Consider the following 26,369-nt stretch of genomic DNA (forward strand, 5'->3'; position numbering starts at 1 on the left):
AACAGGAAACTCTATAGAAAACGAAAAGTTCGAGACGTTTTTCCAGGCACAGGTGGGTGTTATATAACAACAATATCTACTTTCACAAACGAACTCAGTGCTTTAATGCCTTTGTTGCTGATGAGGACGCGTGTTGCCCGCCTGTTCTTCTGGTCAGTATCTTTCTTTGAATCGTTTTTTCAGCACAGTCAGGTTGCAAAGTTGCACTTCCGCATTCATGACTTGCTCATCAAGTGACAACATTGCCAACACAATAAAGTGTTTGCAGGTAATTAGCTGTCATAGATATGCTAGGCGTGGTCATCTTGGTGTTTTCAAAGATAGCCTACTACTTTGGTTGGGACCTTGTTTATCATGGTAATTATGAAAAGTAATGGCTTGAATGTGACTTCCCATGTAGCTGTACATAGCTTTACTTAATTATAGGGGTGATCACAGTTCCAGTGATTAGATGGTCAGGTGTCAAGCACTTCATACCAGAATAACAGCATGGTTGATAGATGTGGTTTCTATCCAGACACATTACGGTATATGTTATTTCATATCGTGTAGCTTTTATTTTGTGTTTTGAGTTACAAATCTACAGTATATTTCTTAACATGATCATATAGCCTACCTTGTGTTGAGCGAAAGTATCAAGATTCAGGATTCAAGATGCACTACTGTATTGCCAATACGTTGAAAGGAATTATGTTTAGTTACCTCACGACATTACAAATACAAAAATAGAAACCTCAACCTCTGGTACGAGACACACTGTGTCAGGACATAGGCTTACTTTTTTTCTTTTTAAAAGAAGGGAGGAAGTTGGAAAGATTGTTAGTTGAAGGGAGGAAGTTATAGTCAATAGGGTGAAATGAGTTCTGTGTTTTTGCCAGCACAATAAAGTTCCAGTGTGCCGTCCTCTGATGTGACAAACCTTGAATTGGAAAGTCTTTGCTGACCTTTTTTTTCAGTATTGACCCTTTAACCTTTCTAGAAGGAAATGATCGCTGATGCCAAATTGGAGAAAAAAAATTAATGAATATATTCCACACTCTCCTCCACAGATGGCTTGCTTTGACAGCAACAAGGGGAGTTTGGAGGAGGACAGCTATGAAGGACCTATTGGTGGAGAGCTGTCCAGCTGTGCGTTGGCAATGCTGGAAAAGGAACGTGAATCCCCCCTCAGCCCTTCTGAAAGCCCTGGCACCTACATGAGCGGCTCCTCCACTAGTCTCCAGGCTCCTTCCCCCGTCCAGGGCTATGACGTGGAGTTTGACCCAGCACTAGAAAGCAAATATGAGTGCCCCATCTGCCTGATGGCTTTGAGGAATGCCATTCAAACGCCCTGCGGTCACCGTTTCTGCAAGAACTGCATTGAGAAGTCCATTCGGTATGCTATTGTGAAGCTCTCTTTATTAGCAACAGAACAATCTGTGAAATTACTGAGTAGTCATTTAAAGGCACAGCTACTAAAGGGGATTGGTGTTATTCAGGAACAGACTTGGGAGAAATTGTATATAATATTTGTAATTATGTTTTAATTAGTGTATATTCACTTGAAAATAAAAATAAAATATATTACCTTAGAATGAGCATTTGTTATCTACATAGGAGTCGCCATGTTGCACCGCCATGTTTCTACAGTAACACAGATTTTTCACCACTAGATCTTGCCAAAATACTCCTTTATTATAGAATGGGCCTTCAAAAATGCATGTTATCAAGGTGCAGTGTGTGTCTAACTGGTGCAACGTTTTCTTTTCACCTGTCAGAAGTACGAAATGATCCTAATGCGTAGTCTTAATAATTGCTTTACTTCTTCTTTCAAAACAGTGACACAGGACAGAGGTGCCCGGTGGACAATGAAATGCTGTCGAAAGATCAACTGTTTCCTGATAACTTTGCCAAACGTGAGATTCTATCACTCAGCGTCCGCTGTCCAAACTCTGGCTGCGCTGAGAAAATGGAGCTCAGACATTTAGAGGTGAGAGCAGACATATCTGATTTTGGATGCAGCTCATTCAACAACAAAAAATATATTATAAAATGAGGATGTTCATGAAACACACTAAGATTCCTATAGGCCAAGTGTGTGTTTAACCATGGACTGTCCAAGTTCAAGTACGAATTGTTGTACCATAGTTTTCAGTGTTCAGTAAAGTTCTATGACTTTAAAAAACAAAACTGGCGACAAGTTAGATACTGGCAGCCCAGATGTTCCTGTCAAAAACAGCCCAGTCAGCACAAACTATTTCCACCGACTCTTCCAACCCTTCTGGATCCTAATTAACAGCCAGTAAGAAAGGCTTTAGTTAAGTTATGAATGGCAAATACTATGCAGACACTGGTGTGCTGATACCTCAAATGCACCTGATTCTCTGTCACAGATACTTCTAGATGAACTCATTAATATTCACTAAGGAATAATGAGGGATTACTGGGGTATGTAGAATACGTGTGAGGTGCCATGTAAAGAATGGAATATTTTTCTGTTGTGGACAATGGAAATGTTAAATGCACCACTTCTGCGGTCCTACTACAGAATGAAATGAACTGTATTGTGTCAATGTATTATTTTCCATCCAGAGTCATTTGGCGCAGTGTCAGTTTGCCACCGTGCCTTGCCAGCACTGCCAGCAGTCTGTGAGAAAGAGCCTCCTAGACGAGCACACAGCTGTCGAGTGCCAGAGGAGGCCCATGTCGTGTCCAGATTGCGTGGCCAGCTTTGTTTACGAGGATAGAGAGGTAAGCATTGACTCACTTGTGTAATTGCTCCTCATTTTCCAGGACAGTCACATAGTGCAATGTGTATCAGCGAGGATTGGTCTCCTTTTTAATAATCTGGTTTTCTGCTGCTCCTTCAGCTTCATGAACAGCAGTGTCCCTTTGCCAGTGTGACGTGTCAGTACTGTGACATGGATCTCATCAGAGACCAGGTAAGAGATATAATGTCTGCCATTGATACAAAAAATGAATAAATAAATGTTAAAGCCTCAGGTAAGTATAAACATAGTATTGAACTGTTATTTAAACTTACTTCTGTCAACCAGTACTTCTTGTTTTGTTTAAACAATGGGGAACCATTCCACACCCAAATACACATACACATGTCACAGTTGATTTACGCCGAAGCAAGTGCAAATAATTCTATTTAAAAGGATCGTCTTTGTAAAAGAAAGGAACTCAGTCATTTCCTACATTTGTCTACAATTGTACAGTAAAAACTGAAGTGCTTGTTAAAATCCAGATTTGAATTAATTGAAGCTATAATTTGAAGCCAAGCTGATATTGTTTTTGTTTTCAGATGGAATCTCACTGTGATACAGATTGCCCCAAAGCACCCATCGCCTGTAACTTTAGCGCCTTTGGATGTAAGGAAAGGGTAAGGTGATCAAATATCAAATGTATTTTGTGACAAATCATTACACACACACACTGTTAAAAGAACAATCCATGAGGTATATATATATATTTGCCTTGGCAGATGCAGCGCCACAACCTGGCTCAACACATGCAGGAGTTCACACAGATGCACATGCGTTACATGGCTGATTTCCTGCGCGGCTTTAGCCTCAACGGCACCACACCTAAATCCCTGTGGGCGCTAGGGCCCTCTGTTTCCTCTGATGAACAAGGAGCGGAGGCATCGGCGTCTGCAGCCTGTAGCAGTGGGCCCAGAGCGGCCGCGAGATGCAGCACCAACCCAGCCTCCTGTCAGCCTCAGCCCAGTGAGGAGATGCAGAGGCTCAGGGAGATAGATAAACGATTAGTACAGCAGGATCACCAGCTGCGTGAAGTCATCATCTTAAAAGATACGCAGGTAAAGGATTGATCAATGATGTGGGTATATGTTGTGTCTGTGTGATCACAGAATTTGTGATCCAAATGAAGTCCCTCTCGGGTCTCTTGCCATCATTCTACGTATCAGACTGTGCAAAAAATGGAATGCACATTTGTAATGTTATGATCTGTTTTTGAAGGAACATAACCACATTCATTTTTACTCAAAACAGCTGTCTACACAGGAGTAACAGCTCACTGTTTACCGTTGTAAACGAGACAGTGTTTATTTTATTACGGGTTACTACTGAAGCACTACAGAAACATGGTGGACCTACACTCAATTCTGTGCCTGAACACTTTTTCTGAAGACATATGTGAGAGCCATTATTTATGAATTATGTGTATGTATGACTCGAAACATCCAGTAAGTGTCAACATTGTGCCTTGCGTCACATGTTTATTAAAGTAGGAACCTTTTGTCACGTTTGTCTCGACTCACAAGTGTGTTGATAGTCAGAGTAGCACAAATAATTTGAGCGCTGCACTGCGCTGGCACGCCAAGCCAGGTGCAGCTCATGCTGTTGTTTGTCTGTTTGGAGCTTGAAGGACACTGATTTTGTATTCCTGCATGTAACACATTGAAGACCATTGAGGTGAGTAAAAAAAGGATGAAGTTGGACTTTGTTAGTTCAATAGACACAACAGGGCGGTGTGTAGCAAGCACGTCCGTTAAGTCATTAGCCATAGACTGTTTGTAAGTAGCCCATCTAGCAGCCCCTCAGTTGCTTAGCCACTATGATATGTAAAGGCCTCTGTAGTTTTAAACGTTTTCCCCCGTCTCTCCCACAGGGTGGCCAGCTTGCAGAGCTCAGGCGTCGGGTGTCCATGTTGGAGGAGACGGTGAAGGAGCTGGAGTCACAGCAGTGTCATGGCATCTTCATCTGGCGCCTCAAAGATTTCTCCGCTCACCTGCGCAGCCAGGAGGCCAACCAGCCGGTGGTGGAGCACAGCCCTGGCTTCTACACCGGTCGTCCGGGCTACAAACTGTGTCTGCGCCTACACCTGCAGACCCCCAACGCCCCGCGCTGCTCCAACTACATCTCCCTCTTCGTCCACACCATGCAAGGGGCTTTCGACGGGCAGCTGACCTGGCCGTTCCAGGGCACCATCCGCCTGGCCATACTAGACCAAGGGCCCGAGGGTCAGCATCACACAGAGGTGATGGAGACCAGACCAGATCTTCAAGCCTTCCAGAAGCCCACCATCCAGCGCAACCCCAAAGGATTCGGCTACGTCACCTTCATGCCCCTCCACCAGCTCAGTCAGAGAGCCTTTGTTAAAGATGATACCCTGCTTATACGCTGTGAGGTGACGCCACGTTTTGACAATATGATTCAGCGTGAGGGACCGTCAGTGCAGCCTAGAGGGCCCGAGGCGTCTGTGTCAAGGGACTAAACTAAAATATCTATCGCCATCATGCCTAAATGTCAGTACAAGTACATGTCTCAGTGTTTAAATATAAATACCAATTACAAGAGTATGGTAGTATTTATTTGTCCGCCTAACTTTTTTTTAATTGTCAATGTAATTTGTGTTAAAATAAATATGTACAGTGAGCATCCTTTTTCTTTTCTTTTTTAATGCATGTACTAACCCACATGGTACCAACTGTCCTCAACCCTCATCATTTCACATTATGTAAATGGTCAATGGTTGCTGCCTAAAGACTGAATAATATTACTACTATTACATTGCTAGAAGACTTTGCTCTCTTACTGTGGTTGTTGGAGACATCACTGAATGTTAAAGACGCCCTGTGGAGTTTTTTGACCAATATGGAGCAATATTTTTTATTGTAGATTTTACCTCATCCACACGGATCCACACGTATGCACAGGACATGGTTGACGTGATACACATGATAAAATGAGGCAAGCTTGAAGAAATGACTCACCTTAGTCCAACTAAAATAAGGAACATCTGGGAGGACTTGCAACTGTATTTATTTTCATACCATGTATCTGTGTCTCAAGTGTGTTAATGTGCGATTAAAATGCACAGGAAATCTGGTGAGGGTGAGGTCTGTCTGGGAATCAATATATTTCTAATTTCTGCAAAATGAAATGCAGGAGAGAATCATGTCAACCGGAGAAGGCGATGCAGCAGTCAAAGCAAATAAATCTGTCCATGTGCGTCTTATTGATGTCCGGGCAAAAGGCTAATAAGATAGCCACTAGTTAATCATCTACGCTTGTATATTTGGAAACTGCAAAATATTCACAAGTCTTCTCAAAGGTTGAACATGTTTAATAATGGCTTGAATGGCATTTAACACGTGTTGGACTTGAAAGATGCTCTATTTTTTATTAGAAAATTATTTAAAAAACGCTAGAACCACAGGCTACATGGTCATTGTTAGGAATATGAATATATTGTGACATTTACAGCAAAACATGGAGGATTTTCTGTTTCGACGCCACTGTTGATTTTTGCACAATACATTAATACAACTCTGTAGATGTGTCACTGAGTTGCTTATTGTTTTGCTATTGGTAGGATTTTTGGTGCATTTCCCTATTGTGACCTAGAGACATATTTTAAAGGGAGATGTGAACCCAAAATGATGGGTCAATGTCTTTATGTACAATCATAATTGTACAAAGCCTATTGAGCTTTGACATCATGTAATTCATATGTTGTATTGTGTTCTCATCTGTATTCTTATGGTTCCATTCAAAGTGATTTGACTGTGTAAAGATAAAGAATGATTACTTTACTATCAATGATAATATTTGAATGGGTGGTTGTTGTTTGCTATATATGTTAACATCTAATTCAATACTTATGGAAGTTGCCTTAAATTAAAGCTAAACTATCTTAAACTCACGCTTTAGTGTCTAACATGGAATGTATTCTGACTTCTACCACATATTAATACATTTTGAGACAAAAAAAATGCATGTCAGATTTTTTAGTTTTTACGCCGTTATGATTGAGTAACTCTTTTAAAACCCGGAAGATCGACTTTTAGAAGAATAAGATATTTTTTTCAAGACATATAGCCATCTTTCCTGCAACACTCAAAAACCAGAGAGACATCTGTGAATACAACATAGTTTCATCAATTTTAAATGGGGCTAAATGGGGTGCTCAGGTGGCGTAGCGGGTAGAACGCATACCATGTGTGGACTCAGTCCTTGTCGCCGTGGTCACGGGTACAAATCCGACCCGTGGACCTTCACTGCATGTCATCCTCCCTCCTGTCACTCTACTTCTACCCATACTATCAAATAAATCTTGAAAATGCCAAAAAATTATCTGGATTAAATAAATTACACCATCATATTCCACCAGTTATAATAATCACTTATTCATCAATGTAAGGAAACTTTTTGTTGGCTCCATATCCTGGGTGTCCTGGTTTGGATTGCCCCCCGGCTTGTTTGACTTCTCTCTCTGGTTGATTCTGTGGTGCATCTGTGGTGTCGCTTGGCTTACTGCCAGGTATAGACGCTGAAATTTAACGGGATATTATGATTATTACATTTGGTCAAACTACACACAGTAGTGCATTATTATATTCAAAGTATAGTTTTGTGTTTGAAAGAATAGTATTGTCTATTGATACTAATAACTGTCAATTGGGAGTCACTCATTCCTATTTCGGACTCACTTGGAGCTCTGGGAGCGTCTTTCCCGCACTTGAGTGTGCTTTGAGAAAAGCACTCTGCCATCCAGGACAACACATCTGCACAATATCTGATCTAGAGACAAAGGCAGACATGACTCAGATGTCAACACTGTCCATCAGATAGTTTGATGTGAAATAGGCTTCAGAAAATTCAACCAAAATAAGTGTCAAATGGTGCTGTTGAGGTCTCTTTCTAATATTTACCTGACCGTCCATGGATGTCAGCCGTTTCTCTTGATCCTTGAACCCACCAACAATCCTCAGCAAGCTCTGAACCCTTGGCAACAACAAAAAAAATCTGTGAAAACTATGATATAAACAAACTGCCACCAGAGGGCAGAAGAGCTTTAAAATAGATAAAGTTTGGTGCTGGTTATATTTTTCTCATATTTCAGCTATAACTATTTCATATATATTGCCATTGACCAATTTGTACAAAATTGAAAAAAATAATTACTTGGAGGAAGTACTCTTGAGTCTTTCGTCACTGCTCTCCCAATGCTGGCGCTCCAGTTTGCCAAGGTAGTTCTCTTTCTGCACTGTCTCCCATGTTATCAGCCTCTGGTCTAGCCCTTCGGGGAGCTCTCTCTCTGGCAAAACACACACACACACACACACACACACACACACACACACACACACAGACACGCATACACACAAACATATACGTGCAAACAGGCACACATTCAAGCAGGCAGTTCAATAACCAATTAACCAACCGGAAATTTCATAGATACAGCAAGTGAAGGACAGAGATAATTTTGCCAGATAATCCACAACAAAGTATGTCTATATCAGCTTGGAACAAAGGAAAGTGGCTCAATAATCCCCAATGGAAATAGGCTGAAATACACACACACACACACACACACACACACACACACACACACACACACACACATAACCTTCATACCAAGATGCTCCTGCTTGGCTTCGGGCTGTTTGCAGAGGCTGAGGAAGAGCTGAGAGAGGTGGCTGAAGATGATGAAGGGCGGGGCCAGTGCTGGTCGGCTGTGGTATTCCACAATCAGGTTGTATCTCTGGAACTTCCAGAAGATGTCTGCGTTGCCCTGCACTACCTGGAATGTGTAGCTGAAAATGGGACAAACAAGGCATTAAAAATCCATTTGTGTATTTATAATGTTAAAAAAACAGACACTAGCTCTACTAATTCCATATAGGGGCAACAATATATACACATGCTGTGTGTATTCCCAGCCCCTGACCTGAACATGGCAATGAGCAGGTTGAGTAGCAGGACATTGGTGACCAGCAGGAAGATAACCAGCAGCAGGATGACCAGCCAGTTGGCGTAGAGGTTTGGACACGGCGGCCTCAGGCCCAGGATAATCTCCTCAGAGTCATCGGTGCAGTTCATGTCAGGCATGCGAGCAGCTGCACAACACATTTTGATTAGAAAAAACATCCATGTCAACAGAAAGCCATCCCGGATCGCTTAAATGAATGAAATACAACACAACAAACATGGATTTTCTGCCCCGTCTTCTTTACACTGATAGGAATCTGGTTTGATTTACCATCGATTTCCTCCAAGGGAATCTGGCCAAAGATGTGCAGGTAGGGGCGGTACAGGGCTCTGCGAAACACCCAGTCGATCCTGGGGTCGTTGGGGTGGAGGAGAGCCTGGGTGGCCACGCCGTACGCAATCATCCACACACTCAGGAAAAACAGGAAGAAGAAAACGTCCTTCATCTGTAAACAAGAAACAGAGACTTTCTTTTAAATGTGGTCATGCCTACACAAGGTCTGCCCTGTTTTCATGTTACATCACTTGTGTGTAAAAATAAATCGATTTTTTTGCAATGCATTGTGTTGTTATGGTCACCATTCTTTCCACAATGATGATCTTGGGGCCCAGCTGCTTATGAATGGCAAAGATGTGGATGAGACGTAGAGTGAACACCATGAAATCTATCGCCAGAACCGTCCTCCCTGCTTCATAGGTGCCATGGGCCATCCTGAAAAACAGTTGTGTTAAATGATGTATTTTCTCAACATTATCAAGGTAACTTAATGGTATTACCTGCATGACACCCCAACGACAAAGAGAGAGATGGCCACCATGTCACACTTGTTCCAGTTATCTTCTACATAGAGTTTGAACTTCTTCCATATGCTCATCTCTTCATCCGTGAAGAAGCTCTATGGGATAAAAGATGTATGTATTACATTACATTAAATGTCCTTAGGAGACGCTTTTATCCAAAGCCACTTACAACTGGATGCATTAATATAAGACATACTTTAAATTGCCAGTAAGTTCATTCAAAAAGCATTGCTAGGCATTTTTCAGATACCTTATCTTTGGTATGAAAAGAGTGATGTGACATTCTTTTTTCTGATGCAAGATTTAGCCTCGGTTGTATTTCTTACTTTTTTTTTTGTTAGAATTTTCTTTGTGTGCATTTGTAGCATTCATAAATTGAGAGAAAATGTTAAATGTTTAACTGTTTTGTTATGACATAAATGATTAGAATTATGTATCCTTGAAACTTTTTTCGAAAATATTTTGTTAAATTATTATTGGTTAAAAGAATAGGACTTCAGGTTGTATGCTTACCTGCTAGTACACACTGTGCCACTTAATTGTACATGTATTCCCACTCTCTGAGGTTCTTATTAAATTTATTCAAACCTATTTCAACCATCTGTTATGCCTGAACTCAGTTTTCTTTGAGTATTTTCTTTTGTCATTTTGGCATGCCCTCTACCAGGTCACCCACTGGAGCTTAATTTAGACACCTCCTGCAGGGCCAAAAGGGAGTTGGCAGGTACACAGCCCTGCTGCCTTAGAAGCACCCGCAGTGTCCCAAATTCTCAACTCTGCCAAATGTCTTTGACACTTAAAAGTGTAAGGTTGAGATGTCTCCTGTGGTTTGAAGAGGGCACCTGTAAGTGCGCCAAGAATAGAAGGCTTGGTCCTTCCATGGCACGATTGGTTTGAGAACAACCTGGGGGCAGTGTGCTGCTTTGATAAAGTGGACTGATGTGTAAGACCTGCATGTCACACCACAAAGGCCATCATGACCAACCAAATACTTTCAACCATGACATAGTGACTACCTAACTTTCCAACAACTATAAGTCATGATACCATTCAGTATAAATGACAATAAAACAGCTCTGATTATCCAAAACCTCTCCTCCTGATATTAATTGATTGGATTTTATATAGCGCTTTATTTCTCTATGACTCAAACCGCTTATTATTACACAAATATCACACAAATTATCTGAAATAATGCACCACAAAGTAAAGGATTGAAACTACTCGACTGGCAACATCAATAGGGTCTGTTGATGTATTGAGAAACCACATATATATACGATGGTAAATCCCACCAGATTCATATATGCACGTGTTGCTACCAGGTTAAATCAACTCATGCACCGACGCATAAATTGTCACAACTTTGTGAGAGGGAGCAGCCTTCTATCGGCCCATCAAATCAGATTTTAAAAGCTGGTAAACCTAGAGCCTTCATAAGTAGCCTACAGCAAGAACAGCAACTGTGAAATTGACTTCCTTTAGGGTGAGTTATGCACCCCTGGGCTTGGTAGCATGCCAGGCTTTTTTCTCTCCTTTTTCAATTGTTTTCCCCTTTTTTTATAAAACTGTACTTTAGGTCTGTTCAACTTAGGGACTTCCTGAGATGCACATTTAAAAAACGCCAGCAAAGGGAACAGTGAAGAGATGAAGGCCTGTCTCATCTGGAGGTTTTGTACCCGTGGGAGCTGGGCTCAGCGGGCTCAGTGCAATAAGGGGATCAGGCTGTCCGACCCCGGCTCACTGGAAGGGAGGTCAGGCGAGTAGGGGTGAAAGAATCATGAATCTTAAAACCCCAGAGAGATTGGGCTCATTGCAGCGTTTCACATCATCTCCTCAAGACACGTTTGGCTTCGACAGGCTTGAACGCTGCCATGCAAACACATTTAATAAGAATAGTTGTGCTTCAAAAGGCTGTGTCACACTATACTGATAGATGGATGTTGATCCTTAACAAATAAAAAAACTCTAAATAATAAAGGTGGAGTCAACGATTCTGGAGAATCACTTTTTGTCAAAATAAGTGAATATCTCCTAAAGATCTGCTACCAATCCCTAATGTACAGTATGTCTGCTGAAGAAAAATCTGGTGTTAATACACTTCCCAAACTCTGTAAATGGGCATGCTGCTAGCTATTGTGGGCCGACTTTGCTTACATACCCGTTGTTTACATGCCCGTTTACAGAGCCTAGACTGTGTATTAATACCAGATATTGCCAGGTTGCAGATCGTAAGGGGATATCCACTGATTTTGACACAAAAATGTATATTGACAACAAGCGTTCTCCAGAATCAGCTGAATACACCTTTAAAAAGTTCCAGTAAAAAAAAAATAAAAAAAAGAACGTTTGTTTAAAAAGCAGTTGGACATTGAAAGCTTTTGACGGCCACCTGTCTAAGTTCCTCCAGCACCAGTGTGAAGACCCAGAAGTAGAGCATGATCTCGGGGGCTCCAGGGCCGAGGGGCGGCGGCGGGCGGAAGTCCAGCAGCAGCACGTAGGTGAAGAGGAAGAGGAAGGCAAAGTACATGATGACGTTACCCAGGAACACAGTGACCGGAGCGCTCCAGAAGCGCCGCCAGCGACGAAGCAAGAAACGCCACCAGACAGACGCACAGCTCTGATCGTCTGGACCGCCGGGGGGAGAGTCACTGGCAAAAAAACAGAAGAGTGTTGAAAAGACACACTCATGTTTTATTTATTTGATTTATTCAACCTTTATTTTAACCAGGCAAGAATTCCTTGAGATCAAATGACCTCTTTTTTCGAGCAAGGCCTGGCCAAAATGGCAGCAGTTAAATATAGTGAAATATGAGACAAACTTAAAAAGAAGGCGCAGACATGAGAAACAGAGACAAATACAGTCCAGAGGGTGAAAAAGAAGGAGGAGGAGGCGGATACACACTAAAAGAACAATTTTGTGACGATGATAAAATACTATGCAGTGAAACATTTAAACATTCTAAATTGTGCCATTAAACTGGTGAGCCGAGTTATTCTTGAGCTTGTCTTTTACAAACAAAACATAACTTACAAAGGTTATTTGGATGACATCCCGAATCAAAAAAACATTTCTTGACAAGCTGACACTAAAGGTCATGATCCATATTGAATAGCCTGGACTGCTTCCAAGCTATGGATCAAGATGATATTATAAATATAGGTTATATCCTGTGTTCTTCAACTGGAACATGGTAGGATTCCTGATAGTGTTGATGCCTTTGATGATTGGGGTTTGTTGTTGCTGGGTGAATATATTCCAGTTTTCAAATTAGGCTCCCACTGATGTAGGCCTACATGAGCTGGTTTTTAGCTTGTATTTTCGAAAATTGGATTATATCTTGAATTAATTGTATTGTATTTTATGTGTTGTGTGTGTCTAGTGCCTCACATGGCTGCAAGACAAATGGGGGCCGATAAAGTCGAAGTTGAAATTAAAATGTAAATCAGTGCGGCGTGTCTAACTTTTATGCTTCAACTGAATTTAAGGCCACATAGGTCAATTACAACTCTGTCCATGAAATGGCAGGCTACATATTTTTGAATGTATGATGATAAGAAGAAGGAATTTCACGGTCAAAAATAAAATAAAAGTAGTGACTTCTTTTTTTTAACAAAGGCAAGGCAAGGCAAGGCAAGTTTATTTATATAGCACAATTCAGACAACAAAGGTCATTTCCAGATGATTTCACAGGGATTAGAGTATAATTTGTTTTCAAACTCACAGCGGGTCTTCGTCGTCGGTCAACATTAGAGCCTTTTCTGTATCCAGACTGTCCAGCTCTACGAACTGCTCGTTGGCATTACGATTATCAAGTTCCTCATCACTGACGAGACACACAAGAGAGTGTCACTGCACAGTGCACACCACACAACAACAATATATACAGTACATCCAAAGGCATATAGTGGGTGCAGCACAACACCTGAACATTATGAGGTTGGTCCAGATGAGCGGTGGGCAGAAGAAAGACACCACCAGTTTGGACAGGCCCGTGTCGGTCTTCATCGCCCCCCACCAAATCTTTGTGAGGAGAGCCTGCCGCAAAAGTAACGTTTTGTATTATTTTGGTTCAGAACAGGGTTTCATAACAGGGGACTAACTAACATCTGATAAAAGTTCACCACAAGAGGGCACCGCATGCTTTACAGTATTTCTACCTTTCCAGTCTTGTGACTATATCCATGGAAACATCATAGGCCTACAGGGAGTTACCCAAGATGGAACAAATTCCCTTTTTCCATCCTCATCATCACACCATTGCATTTTACATATGATGATTCCCTTCACTGGAGCTGTCTAGTTGCAGTTTGAGATGAGGTCACTCCGATAATAAGACACCTGCTGCCTAGTCATGGGCTTGTCCACTCTTCTTAACACACAAGTAAAATCCAAATTGTATTGAAACGGTGCACATGCAGCCTATTCGACAATGATTAACAGCTCCCTATTTTAAAACGCATTTCTCCAACTGTGTGCTTTGAATGACATATTATTTCACTACCAAGAGTATTCTGCTTACCAGCTTTCCCCGCTGACATTGAATACCAATTAAGTCTCAATGATTACTTTGTATTGACAAGGGTGTGTGTTGGAGGGATATTAAGGCAAAATTGTTCACAGAATGGAGTCCAGTGAGTGCCGAAAAATATTACTTTGGAATAAGTAATGGCATGTCAATGGTTTTTGTTGACTGCGGGGTTAAAACAGTATTGCATTACAGATAGCAGCCAAATAAAATACCTGACGGCCTAAATCAAATGCAAAATACGTTGACCCGTTTGGATGAGAAATAAAAAAACTGTTTTAAAATTGCTCAGGGATCCGTTACAATAGAGACAAATGAGCATACTACAGATATGTGTCTCTGTCACCTGAACTCCATCGTGGGCAAAGAAGGCTTTGGCGTCGGCCTCAGTTGCCAAGTTGAGGACGGTAGATTTGCTCCAGCACTGTGTTCTTCTCACTAACAAGGCATAAGCCCTGTCCTCGCTGTTGGAGTAACACTCTCCAAAGACATCTGCCACAACAGGAACAGTAGATAGTGTCAACCACCCGGCTACATCTTAAAAATTGCCACATCCACATACATATTTTATCCCCTTCCTTGCAGTGGGATTAGTGGGGTTTGTGTTGTTGGGTTTTGAAGGTCAGTGAAAGTACCTCTTGCTTTGTGTGGCCTTTTCCCTTTTTCCCTGATCACACTGTGAGCTGTTGTCATCAAATGGTTTATACTCACCAAGGGCAAACTGCTCATACTTGGCTTCCTTCATACTGCGTGCAGACTCGGCCTCAGATTCCAGTCGAGCCATCTCTTTCAGGATTTTACAGCCCGCCAGCGCTGCCGCCACCGCCTCAGGGCCCTGAAGGATTAAACAGGAGATGAATCCAAGAGATGGGTCTGAGAGGAGGGATCTGAGGAATCTAGTTGGGGAATTTAAGAGTGCTGCGTCTTTTTGCATCTCAATGAGGTGCGCTGTGTGCGTCAGGCTGCAATGAATACACTCCTGCTGCCTGCAACTTTCTCTACTGTGGACCCCCGTGTTTACCAACGATACTGATGTGATCAAGCCCTTAGGTTTAAGCGTCAGAAAACATTAATGTCTAAGATGGAAATGATGTCTTCCGGCTTCAATTTCAGTTCTTTCAGAGCAGCACCGTCAAAATCAATTTTTCCAAAACTCTACTGAGAGAGGGTAATTCATCAAGTCTTTTTTAATTGTTTTTCTTTCAAAGCTACATTATGTGCAGATCGATCTGGAAAAATCTACAACACCATCTCTGCTTGTTTATTTCAATAACTAAACTGAAATGAATAGAAACCAATGACACTTTGGAATTTTTGGTAGTTTTACAAATTATAAATCGTCTCCCTCTTCAGTAAAAGGGTAAACAGGCAAAACCAAAGATGTGGTCATGTATAGTTGGTGGAACAGTTCAACATTCAGGGAAATGTATTTTTTGGTTTTCTTACAGAGGGTAGCAGAAGAAGATAGATAACACTCTCATATCTGCCAATGCGTTATAAAACTGGAGCCAGGAGGCTCTTATCTTAGATTTGCATAATGACTTCATATGTAAATGTAAATTTCTCATCTAGCAAATTAACTTATTTCTTTTTAACCAATGTTTTAATATCAGATGGATGTCTTTATAGTCACACATGCAACTGAGGACAGGGGTAAAATTCTGTTTTTAGGAACAAAGAGGTTTTAGATCATCTTTAGTCTATAATAGTATTTTAGTGCATACAATTTTATTGCAATATTCTATATTCAATTTGTAATAGCAAACAATAATCAACTTATATAGCAATATTCATAGAAAGATTTATAACAACATGAAAAATGTCTAACTGAAGAGCAACATACAGGTCTCACTCAATGTTATGCTCAACATTCATCAATGATCAATGATTTATTTCATGCAGTATAATATTACTCCTAGGTTCATATGTATGTACATACAAAATATGACATATTTTTCCGCGATGATGCCTTCAAAATTAAAGATTCTTCAAGCAATCAAATTGAATTCAGAAATGCAGAATTGCCAGTGTGGCGAGTGGTGAAAGAAATTTAATTGCGGGGGACATACACACTGGCTGCAATTAGCATACTTTTTGATACCATTTTAAAAAAGATACAGGAGAAGAGACAATCTGAGTGGCCACTTGTGAGGTTACAATAATTGTTGGCCAAAGTTTGGGGGAGGACAATTAAGAATGAATAGGTTCTTTAAAGAGATGTTGAAAACAAAGAGCAGACATCGCTGATTGGTGTCATTTAAGCTATTCATAGACCATGAATCCCATGTCAGGATATATTTTTCATTCTCATCAGGGCTTTGGATACTTCTGCACTACCTCACCGCTCGATGAATAAATGGTCCCATGAAACGGCACAACCTTCATTTGAATAATGTTCTTGGAGATAAGATAGCTTTATAGTTCACCTCTGTTCTTGATAAATGTGTCATTTGCCGGGCTCTTTTATCTATAGTGACATTTTCATATGGCAGGACCGGCCTGCACCTGCACTGTGCTGGCCCCAACATCACTCTGGTTCACACACTGGATCCTGAATACAAACTAATACACTATAATTCAGCTCACTTCCGTTTGGTAATTTGAGTCGTCATTGCCAATGACCGGCACATTTAGCCTTTTATTGACTGAACCACAGAGCACTGAGATAGTACCAGCAGTAGATTAACTGACAATAGAAGCTGACAACACTGACCATGGCCCAAAAGTAGTTAGCCATCTGCTGTCGGTTCTGAAGGACGGCCCAGAGGAAGAGATCCCTCCAAGGATATTCACAGCGCGCTTCCAACTCGGGCAAATTCTTCTGGGTTTGGGACAGTCGACCCTTCGCTGGCTTCTCCTGGAGCACACAGATGCACTACATGCATTAAATATGAAACGTAAACACAGTAGCTGCACGCAGTTCACAGTGCATGCACTTAGTAAATGTCTCATTCATTCTATGACAAAATCTATGCAAAACCAGTTACTTCATCTGCTTAGGAGGCCATTTTTTTTGCCTTGTAGTCTCTCTGCCTGTCAACAGGATATGAGATATTATGTAAGCAGGTATTTTAAAATGTATGAGGTGAGTTTTTTTATAAAACATGCTGAGCAGGCATTCAGCCAAGAGACAATTACATTGTGGCCACGATCTGAGGTATAATTACTTCCCTGAGTTCATCACCTTTTGTAGCTGTAAAGCCTCATGCAAAAAGCATATTAATACACAACAAAGAGAGTGGCAATTCCATTGCAAATTGACAGGGTATATTTTGACAAGATTTCTTAGGTTGTATTAGCAAGTTTTGTTTGTGATGTTGATCCATCAATTCCTTTTGACAATTATGGTGAAACTGAAGGCCCATGTCCAGTGGTTCCTAACTTGGGGTCAGGACTGTCTGAAAACGACATAGTAGTGTCATATTACATTTTTACCTGATTTAATTGACTTGTTGTACGTCCTTATCAAGATGAGGACGATACTTTTACTCCTGCTAGTCCAAGATGGGGTTTGCCATTTAGGATTCACTGTTTTCCAGGTAAAAAGTACATTGTCTAATTCATTGAATCAGGCCTAACAGTTTCAAATGAAACAGTCCCAGGTGTTGCTCACAAATCAAAGCCAAATGCAAACTGAGACAAGTGTCACAAATAGACATTGTTTCATTGTAAGGTGTTACCAGCCCAAATGAATGAGAACACCGTGCAAGAGGAAATACAAGGTGGAATTGAACTCGTCATCAGTCAGAAGAATTTCTTGTTACATAAGATTAGATTTACTGGAATCCTTGGAGCCGGAGTGTAATACTCACTGTGGGGATCTTCTGGTAAAAGCCTTTGCAGGAATCATGGAGAAAGTCTTTCAGCACTTTGGCGACCTCGTAGAGAGTGAAACGGGGTTTCCTATCCCCTGTCTCAGGGGGGTGGTGCCCGGGTGGACCGGGCGTCCTGGCAGCTCCGAGCAGAAGCTGCTTCTCCTCATACTTCTTGAGGAGCAGGTTGTGAAGGAGGCTCTTCTCAGACACAGACCAGTAAAGCTCCTGCAGGCGGCCGTAGGTAAGGAACTCTCCCAGGTTCACGCCGTTGTCCACAAAGAGTCGCACAAAGTCAGGTTTGTCATTGATCAGTGCATCCATCATCACTTCTTCAAGGTCACAGGCCTGCAAAGATTGTGTGTATCTTTGTGACAATGGCTCTTGATTAATAAGATATCTTCTCTGCGTACAATATACACTGAGTGCTGTGTAATCTAGTTCATCTCTTGACATTCCCTCAAGTGGCACCATGACAAATGGGGTTTTCAGAGAAATGTCCTCACGACTAATGAATAAGTCTGTGTTCTTTAGCAAATGTTAGCAAGCTAATCCTAACCGTAAACAAGGGTAGTGAAAATGAATAGCATTAAACCCTGTAAAGTATGTTGGCTTTGTGTCATATTAGCGCATGTAAATTAGCATTTATCTCAAAGCTCCACTGTGTAACAACAATAGCCTTACCAGAACGGCTAGTATGTTGGCACACTCATGCATGCTTTATTTAAATGTTCTATATGTGCTGAACTTTGACTTGGTTGTAGATTGAACATTTAGAGTGATTGACCTCTAATCGAAATTTTACCATGTATTTGTCTCACCTTCCAGTCCACATCTCCATTAAAGATGTCGCTCTTGGCAATGTCCACCCTGTTCCAGGCCACAGCCAGCTTCAGTTCATCCAGGAAGTCTTGAGCTTCCTGACTTTGACTCTTACAAGCTGACACCACACACACACACACACACACACACACACACACCCATTAGACTTTAACTATCGATATATAGCTGTGCATCAAACGTTTCAAAACCTATGAAGTGCACAGAATGTCAAGGTTCTCTCTCCATGCAACTGTCGCGTATGATCAAAAATTGCAAGTTTCATACTAATAACACACATCCCGCAAATGTATTTTACCTTTGACTAGGGCTTTGAGGATGACTGTATCCAGCTCAGAGCTCTCCTGTTCAGGGTCGTGCACAGTAAGAAGATGCCCGTGATCAAGTACCTTCTGGATCTGATGGACAGGTTTACAGTCAGTTAATACTAATACCCCAGTTGAATGGAAATATTTGCTTCTTTTTTTATCGCTAATGCATTGTTTTCTCAAATAACAATCAATTATCTCTGTTTGTCAGCTTGAAATAAACATGTTACATTATTGGTATTCTCCCCCCCCCCCTCCTCCTTCATATCCTTAATTAGGTCATCACGTACACATTTTGAAGATAATGATGAAAATCCCACATAAGAATCCCTCCCAATCTTTCCCAGCGTGTCCCATTTTCCTGCCAACACTCTCAAGTCTTGTGATGTGCACATCTGTGTATGTGTGTGCCTGCTTCCATACTGTGCTCATCGCTCTCACCAGCTTGACCCAGTTACTGATGTCTGTGCTGTGGTGTGCGTTCGGAAAGGTGTCCAACAGTAGCTCATGAACGCTGTCCGTATCCCAGCATCCCCTATTCATCAACGCGACAAGGATGTCAGCCACGCCTCCCGAGCCTGCCAAGATCAGCCATGGTGTCGAATTACCAATGCCTTTGTACATCCTCTGCGGAGAGAGAGAGAGAGAGAGAGAGAGAGAGAGAGAGAGAGAGAGAGAAGGAGACAATATTCAAGACTTACAGGCAAAAAAAACTCTCACACGACCTCCTTTTCCCCCCCGAATAACTTCTCCATGAAACGTAAACAGAGAATTATATTGATCAGTGTCAGCTGTGTTCCATAATCTCGCTCATGGCTCTACTTATGCAAATATATCGGTGGGCTTTCGAGCCAAAGAGATTAGTTTTGTGAAAAACGTGAAGAATTAGTTTTTCTCACTCTGGCTTTGGCAAGGCCATTTCAAGAGGTGGCACAACCAACATTTTGATTGGGAGTCTAATTCTCAAGACATAAGCTATTGTTCCAAGTCAGATTGGCCACATTCATGTGACAAAACGGGCATCGGGCTTTCTAAAAGGTATTTTTGCAGTCATGTCTTTAAAGTCCTTAGAGTGACTCGCACACAATGTTTAAAATTAAACTCACCTTTAGTATCCTGGGTTCTCCATGCACTAACAGACACAGAACAGGGATCTCAAAACTGCCTGCACCTGCAAGCACCAAAAAGAACATTCATAATAATATATTTTCAGAGTCTCGGATTGTTCCCACTATTGAGTGCATGGGGCATATGCTTTTTTTATCCCTCAAGCCTGATGGAGCCATGTTTTCGAGAAGAGGTCCCTTTTCTTTTTGTACTGTACTGTGAGAATGTGGACCACACAACATACTGTACATTCCTGATGTTTCTTTTAGGCTGGTCCAATGATCGACAGTTGTTGGCAGTATTGCACAAAGAAGCATAGCAGTGCCAAATGCCAAGGCAGAGGAGAGTACAAGCTAGCCGAGATTGAAGTAAACAATAAAAAAAAATAGTTTTTAAAATGTTTACATCTCAATACATAGGCTTTGCAAAGGTTTTATAAGGAAGGAAATGCACCAAACACATTGGTTAAACCTCAAGGATACATTGAGGAAATGTACTTTGGTGACAAACACTCAACATTTGTATTTTTCTGTAAAAAAGATTAAAAGGGGTTATTTTTATTACACACAAAAAAACGTTTAAATTAGTGCCAGTTACGTTTTAACAAGTTTGATGTTTAAAACCAAAGCACACTTGAGGGACGGGACTTAAAAAAAAAACCCCAAGGCTGTATTTCAGTCTTTAAAAAATATATTTCTTACTTCCCTTGGGCAGTGAAAAGTCGATAGCCACCACGCAGAATTTCAATCGCAAACATATAAAAAAAACAGCTCTGAGCAGATGTGTTTTTATTATACTACTGCACTTGTGTCAAGTGTTGAGGCAAGTCATGTGAAAAAGTCTTAAAATATGAAGCAGCCCCCAATACGACAAACAAGGACTGTGATGCATCTCAATGCATAATTTAACAACATGAAATAGACCAAATGTTGGCACGTGTCCTCCTACTTTTAATATTGAAGTTAATTTTATTATTTAAATGTATGTCACTATTGATCAGGAAGACAAAACAAATGCAGGGCTTTAAATATTTAATGAAATTATTTTAAAATTCTGTTATCATTATAGAATTCTCTCTAATATGTGTTAGTATTTGAATAATACAGCTATGCCATGTTTGTATATGTGTGGTTCAATATGTGTAGAACATGATACATGGTTTAATGGAAAATCAATAGAAATTGCATCTTTCCATTACTGGTATAGCCAGCAGTAACCTGAATGCTTTACCTCCATAACCAGTGCGCTGAAGAGAGATGTGTTTGAGCAGCTTCACGCTCATTTCAGCGGTGGCTCCTGGTCTGTTGGGATCCTCCTCCATCATCACAAAGTGAGAGTGGTGACTGTCCAGGGAATAGACTGACCCGTGAGGCAGGTCCTGTGGCATGTAGGCTGCAGGCTCATCTGCCTTCAGAGTGGGTTTGTAAAGCAGAAGGACAGCGACAGGATGCACACAAGAATGGGAAAGATTTCAATATGTTGTCATTGATGCATTGCTGCCGTTTTATGAGCTCTTTATTGGCTTTTTGTGTTGGATTTTTTGGTACAGAAACCTTGGCGGTGAGCAGTGCCTCCCGGTTGTGGATCATGTTCCAGGGTGTGATGCCAATGGCCACCACACGCACTTTAGAGGAGGTGCTGGCTAAGGAGTGGTCTCTCACCGCCTGGCCCAAGTGCTTGGTGATGCCAAAGCGAAGGCCATTAGTTAAAATCCATGCCCCTGGAGAACAGAGTAGCATTGCATGATGTGGCATAGTAGACAGAGTTGTGCACTTGATAGAGAGCCTCTAACATGTGCATATGTATCAAACCATAAAGTTGTGGATTGAACAGCTGCCCAATTGATTATGCTAATTATATTATTTCCTTATGTTCTTATATAAAGCCTTCTGTGTCTGTCCGCCTGTCATATTAAAATTCATTAATTTTTATTTTTGGCTAATTATGCAATTTAAAAACACATGAAAAAAAAATATGATTAATTATTCATGACTCTAATTTTGGACTTGATAGATCTAAATAAAAAGCTTTCATCTTGGTGATGTGTTGTTTTTTTTAGCAGCTCTGCTACCGGCCAATAGAGGGCAACCGCGAGCTGATTCTCTATCATTGACGGTTGATTTTCAAAAGCCAAGGTCACTTGGGTCCCTTGTTGATTCTAACCTGTGCTCTGTGCAGCCTTCACAAGTCCCTTTCTCAGAGTGTCCCTTAGCCAGGGCTTCATCTGAGCCACCTCATCGCCTCCCACCAGCGCCACCACCAGGTGTGGAGGAGCAAGGCCCCACTCTTCTGTCAGTGTCTGGTAGATCTGGACTGGGTCTGTGTTGCTGTGCACCCTCATAAACTGTACAGAGAGAGAGAGAGGGATATAGAAAGAGAGACACAGAGAGAGAGAGGGATATAGAAAGAGAGAGAGAGAGAGAAACAGACACGTTGACGTCAGCATGCCTGCTGCCTTTTTGCAGTTACATAACCTTTAGTAATTGTTATGTACTTTCACCTTTCCTCTCGTCTTGCCCGCGCCAATGAAGTCGATGTCGCCCACTCTTCCGGTTGCCCAGTGACTCTTCTCTCTCTTTATTCTGCCGGCTATTCCTCTGGCTACAGTGTTCAGTGTCTCGTCCACTGTAGAGCAGCAGGAGCAGCCCAACAGGGCACTGAGGGGAAACACACAATAAATGGCTATGTGAAATGTATCATACAGTCCCTTTCTAACAACACTTGATAGTAAGAAAGAAGATCTGTTGTAGTGTGATATTTGATCTACACTTCACCAAAGGGGGTTATAGTGTTGTTCTGTTTGCTTGTTTGATGATTTTTCTAACAGGGGGTTTCAAAAACTACAAAAACAAAATTCTGGAAAGATAATCCCCTTGGATCATGAATTCAAAACAGAAAGGCAGCAACAAATTCCATGGAAGGTTTATGTCTCTAGCCCATTTCTGTCCACATGACTTCCCAATAAAAGGCTTTTTTGCTAAACTTTCTTTTCTACCTAGTATATAAAAGACACATTCATCCATATTTCGAGGGTCCAAGCTTTCTCCAGCATCACAACACATTTTACACAGAAGCAGATGCAGATGTAGATGCAGAGGTGGATAATAAACCTCTATGCAATATTTAGTTTTTTGCATGTGTCATTAAAAAAATATCCAATTTGGAGGATTTCGTGTCATTAGTTTGAGGTCTTCTGGGTTCTTGATTGTGTATCTATTGTCCATAATCTGCTGTATCAAGAATGCAGAACATTTATACAGAACTTTTCAAAAGTATTTACCAGTTGAGAAATAATTATATTACACAGCTACGCAATTATGACCAGCCCTCATCAATATTTCAAATAGAAAACTATACATTACTACAACACTTTGAAAGCCATAGTTCAAGTACAAATGTTTGCTTCCTGCATCTCTTCTCACTGGGTTGATCAAATTGTTTGCTGATGTCTTTCTGTTGATCTGTTGGGGTTTGCCTCATCATGAATACTGAACAGCACTCTGATTAGTTTCAGATGAGAGCTTCTGCCAATTTAATGAATGTACTATATTTATAACATCCTGTGGAGAGTGTGGGCCTTTATGTTGTTTTGTTGATTTGTTTTTGACTTCGACACACACACACACACACACACAAGCACACACACACACACAGACACACGCACAAACACACGCGCACACACAGACACACGCGTGCGCACGCTCTCTCAACACACACACACACACACACACACACACACACATACCTGTGCTCCTCACACACATGTCGAGGATATAGGCCTTTCTGTTCTGTTTTTACTTCTACGTCAAACATACACATGCACACACACACGCGAGCGTGCAAACACACAAACACCTGCGCTCCCCTGACCCCACACACACACACACACACACACACACACACACACACACACCTGCACTCCTCTAACCACTCCACACACACACATACACACACACACACACCTGAGGTCCTCTGACTAATCCACACATACACACACACACACAAGCGTGCAAACACACAAACACCTGCGCTCCCCTGACCACCCAACACACACACACACACACACTCACACACACACACACACACACACACACACACACACCTCTCCTCCTCTGACCACTCCAGAAAGTCCCCACATCGCAGACATCGCGACTGTGGCCTCAGATGCGCCTGTGAACAAAAGAACACGCTGATATTATGTCCATTTGAGGCCAAACCCCATTACGACAACCTCACCACTCTTGTCACAAAGGGGGAAGGTTCTTAGAAGCACTTGTGGTCAATGCAAAGTTGGCAGAATTTTCATCCTCGCTTCATATGCAAAGTGCTTGATGCATGATGTTTGAACTGGAAATGCACAAAACACCGTCACTCTCGTACCAGAAAACTGGGCCACAGAGCTGTGAGCTCACACCAGAACTTCTGAACATAAGCCCCTTTGAAGTTGTATCACATTACAATAATGTATAGGTGTTATTAATGTACGCAGTCTTCAGTGTGCTTTTGACATTATGCCTTTATTGGTATGTTTATTTTTTCTCAATGAACACCGCCTGAGTCTGTTCATGTCTGAATTATTCTTTTTATAGATATAAATGAACGGGATTAAGGAAGGAAACTCATTAATTATTGATAAGATTATCCCTTTGCCTGACTAAACACAGACTTTTCGTAGCACACCATGTTTATGTGGAGACTTGGGCTGCTCGTGAAAGATGATTAGAGCAGAAACTCACCACATTGCACATATTTCCTTGACAAAAAGTAGTATCTTCTCTGGGTACCATTAACTAACGAAAGTACCTAATCGAGTGGTGGTGCATTGGTTAACAAGCTGACTGAGAGTCAATTTGTGTTTAGCCATCTGTTTTAATGTAAGTGAGCAGCTTGTTGTGGAAGCCTTTATTTGACTACAGGCCTGGGTCTAGAGAGGGAAAGACAATTGGGCATGCAAACAGGGCGGTTTGCATGCAAAGGTAGAGGAAAGGATGCCAAGCTTAGTGTGTGTGTGTGTGTGTGTGTGTGTGTGTGTGTGTGTGTGTGTGTGTGTGTGTGTGTGTGTGTGTGTGTGTGTGTGTGTGTGTGTGTGTGTTTCCCTTAGACACACACACTTTATATCTAGCTTGAAGTCTGAAATAATTACCATATATTTTATGAAGCAGAAGAGATGATGACCTAGAATGTCTTTTTCAATTTGTGTCATTTCCAGACAGCAAACACAGAGCAATAGTATACATTTGTTTAAATGCAATGTTTAGTGGTAATAATTTAGGCCTCTTATAAAAGTACATCATAAGAAGGCAATATTGCAAAAACTGAAGTTTGAAAAGTGCTTAATAGATTTTGAAATATGTGTTTAAATTTGTAATACTTTAAAAAAAACACTGAAGGTAAAGTAAGTACATCTTGAAGTTTGTATGGGGAAGACAAATAACTGGGAAAAACTTCTGCATCATCTTCAAGTCAAACTTTGTAAGCATTCCCTCCGGATATTAAATCATACACATGTTTGATTTTACAGCACATTAATCATAGTTTGTGTTCATAGACAAACTTAAAACTTTGGTCATCCTGTACACTACATATTTTAACATTCCACAGATAATCAACAGAAAAATGGCAGCTGCTACACTGTTAATACTCACCAGCGGTGTGTCTTGTCCCGCCTTCATGGCTGAAGTGAATGTCCCTCTCGTCCTCCTGCTGAAGAACACCTGTAAGGGCTGAAGGCTTTTCCCTTCACAGCCCTCAGGTCAACCACCTGGGCCACCAGGAAGTGGTTAAAAGGCGGGGCTTTCCCTCCAGCCAATCACAAACGCTGCTGGGCACCAATCATTTGCATTTTGGTCAACCGCTGCAAAACTGCTCTCATCAGGACCACACATTCCTGATACCTAATGGGAACACTTGTATTTCGAAGGCTTAGCTGTTAGTAAGTTGACAACTTTGTGTGAATGTGTGTGCGTTTGTGTGTGTGTGTGTGTGTGTGTGTGTGTGTGTGTGTGTGTGTGTGTGTGTGTGTGTGTGTGTGTGTGTGTGTGTGTGTGTGTGTGTGTGTGTGTGTGTGTGTGTGTGTGTGTTAAGGTTTTATTTGTTTGGTATGTTCAAGGACATTTAAAAAAATACAACAAAACCCAAATTTCCGGGAAGCATAATGGAAAATAGGTACAGATAAAGAGTATAACTTTTCCTGTTAGCTTCGGCATGATCACCACTCTGTCAATGTGACAGCTTTGCAAAACTTAA

At 41.3% G+C, this 26,369-nt stretch overlaps 2 protein-coding genes across 3 annotated transcripts; one reads left to right on the plus strand and one right to left on the minus strand.

The window, feature by feature from the left end:
• Positions 1-14: 14 nt before the first annotated feature.
• On the plus strand, positions 15-6,433 carry traf6 (TNF receptor-associated factor 6). Of its 2 annotated transcripts, none has more exons than XM_080033789.1 (8): positions 15-52; positions 1,050-1,375; positions 1,819-1,969; positions 2,572-2,730; positions 2,850-2,921; positions 3,290-3,367; positions 3,470-3,805; positions 4,618-6,433. In XM_080033789.1, the coding sequence occupies exons 2-8, from the start codon at positions 1,050-1,052 to the stop codon at positions 5,221-5,223; spliced, it is 1,728 nt and encodes a 575-aa protein (XP_079889915.1). In that variant the 5' UTR covers positions 15-52; the 3' UTR covers positions 5,224-6,433. The 2 variants fall into 2 exon arrangements, with proteins under 2 accessions (XP_079889915.1, XP_079889916.1); XM_080033790.1 differs by having other exon boundaries at positions 29-152.
• A 702-nt stretch (positions 6,434-7,135) lies between these two features.
• trpm5 (transient receptor potential cation channel, subfamily M, member 5) lies at positions 7,136-25,802 on the minus strand (the record flags this gene model as incomplete). The annotated part of the gene is made up of 26 exons (XM_080034110.1): positions 25,769-25,802; positions 24,226-24,293; positions 22,624-22,780; positions 22,287-22,467; positions 21,677-21,843; positions 21,354-21,531; positions 20,123-20,187; positions 19,458-19,643; positions 19,007-19,106; positions 18,690-18,808; positions 17,869-18,216; positions 16,770-16,913; positions 14,768-14,891; positions 14,403-14,548; positions 13,454-13,566; positions 13,253-13,354; positions 11,920-12,178; positions 9,504-9,622; positions 9,306-9,438; positions 8,998-9,172; positions 8,686-8,854; positions 8,373-8,551; positions 7,917-8,049; positions 7,664-7,736; positions 7,442-7,532; positions 7,136-7,281 (listed from the first exon to the last, which is right to left on the minus strand). The coding sequence occupies exons 1-26, from the start codon at positions 25,793-25,795 to the stop codon at positions 7,136-7,138; spliced, it is 3,702 nt and encodes a 1,233-aa protein (XP_079890236.1). The 5' UTR covers positions 25,796-25,802.
• Between the last annotated feature and the right edge of the window lie 567 nt (positions 25,803-26,369).

Source organism: Ammodytes marinus (genome assembly GCF_949987685.1).
Source record: "Ammodytes marinus genome assembly, chromosome: 1".
Classification (NCBI taxonomy): domain Eukaryota; kingdom Metazoa; phylum Chordata; class Actinopteri; order Uranoscopiformes; family Ammodytidae; genus Ammodytes; species Ammodytes marinus.

Coding starts and splice junctions, on each gene's coding strand:
- traf6 (XM_080033789.1), top strand. CDS start 1,050: ATGGCTTGCTTTGACAGCAACAAGGGGAGTTTGGAGGAGGACAGCTAT. Junction 2,922..3,289: donor TGGATCTCATCAGAGACCAG/GTAAGAGATATA, acceptor TTTTGTTTTCAG/ATGGAATCTCACTGTGATAC. Junction 3,368..3,469: donor CCTTTGGATGTAAGGAAAGG/GTAAGGTGATCA, acceptor TTGCCTTGGCAG/ATGCAGCGCCACAACCTGGC.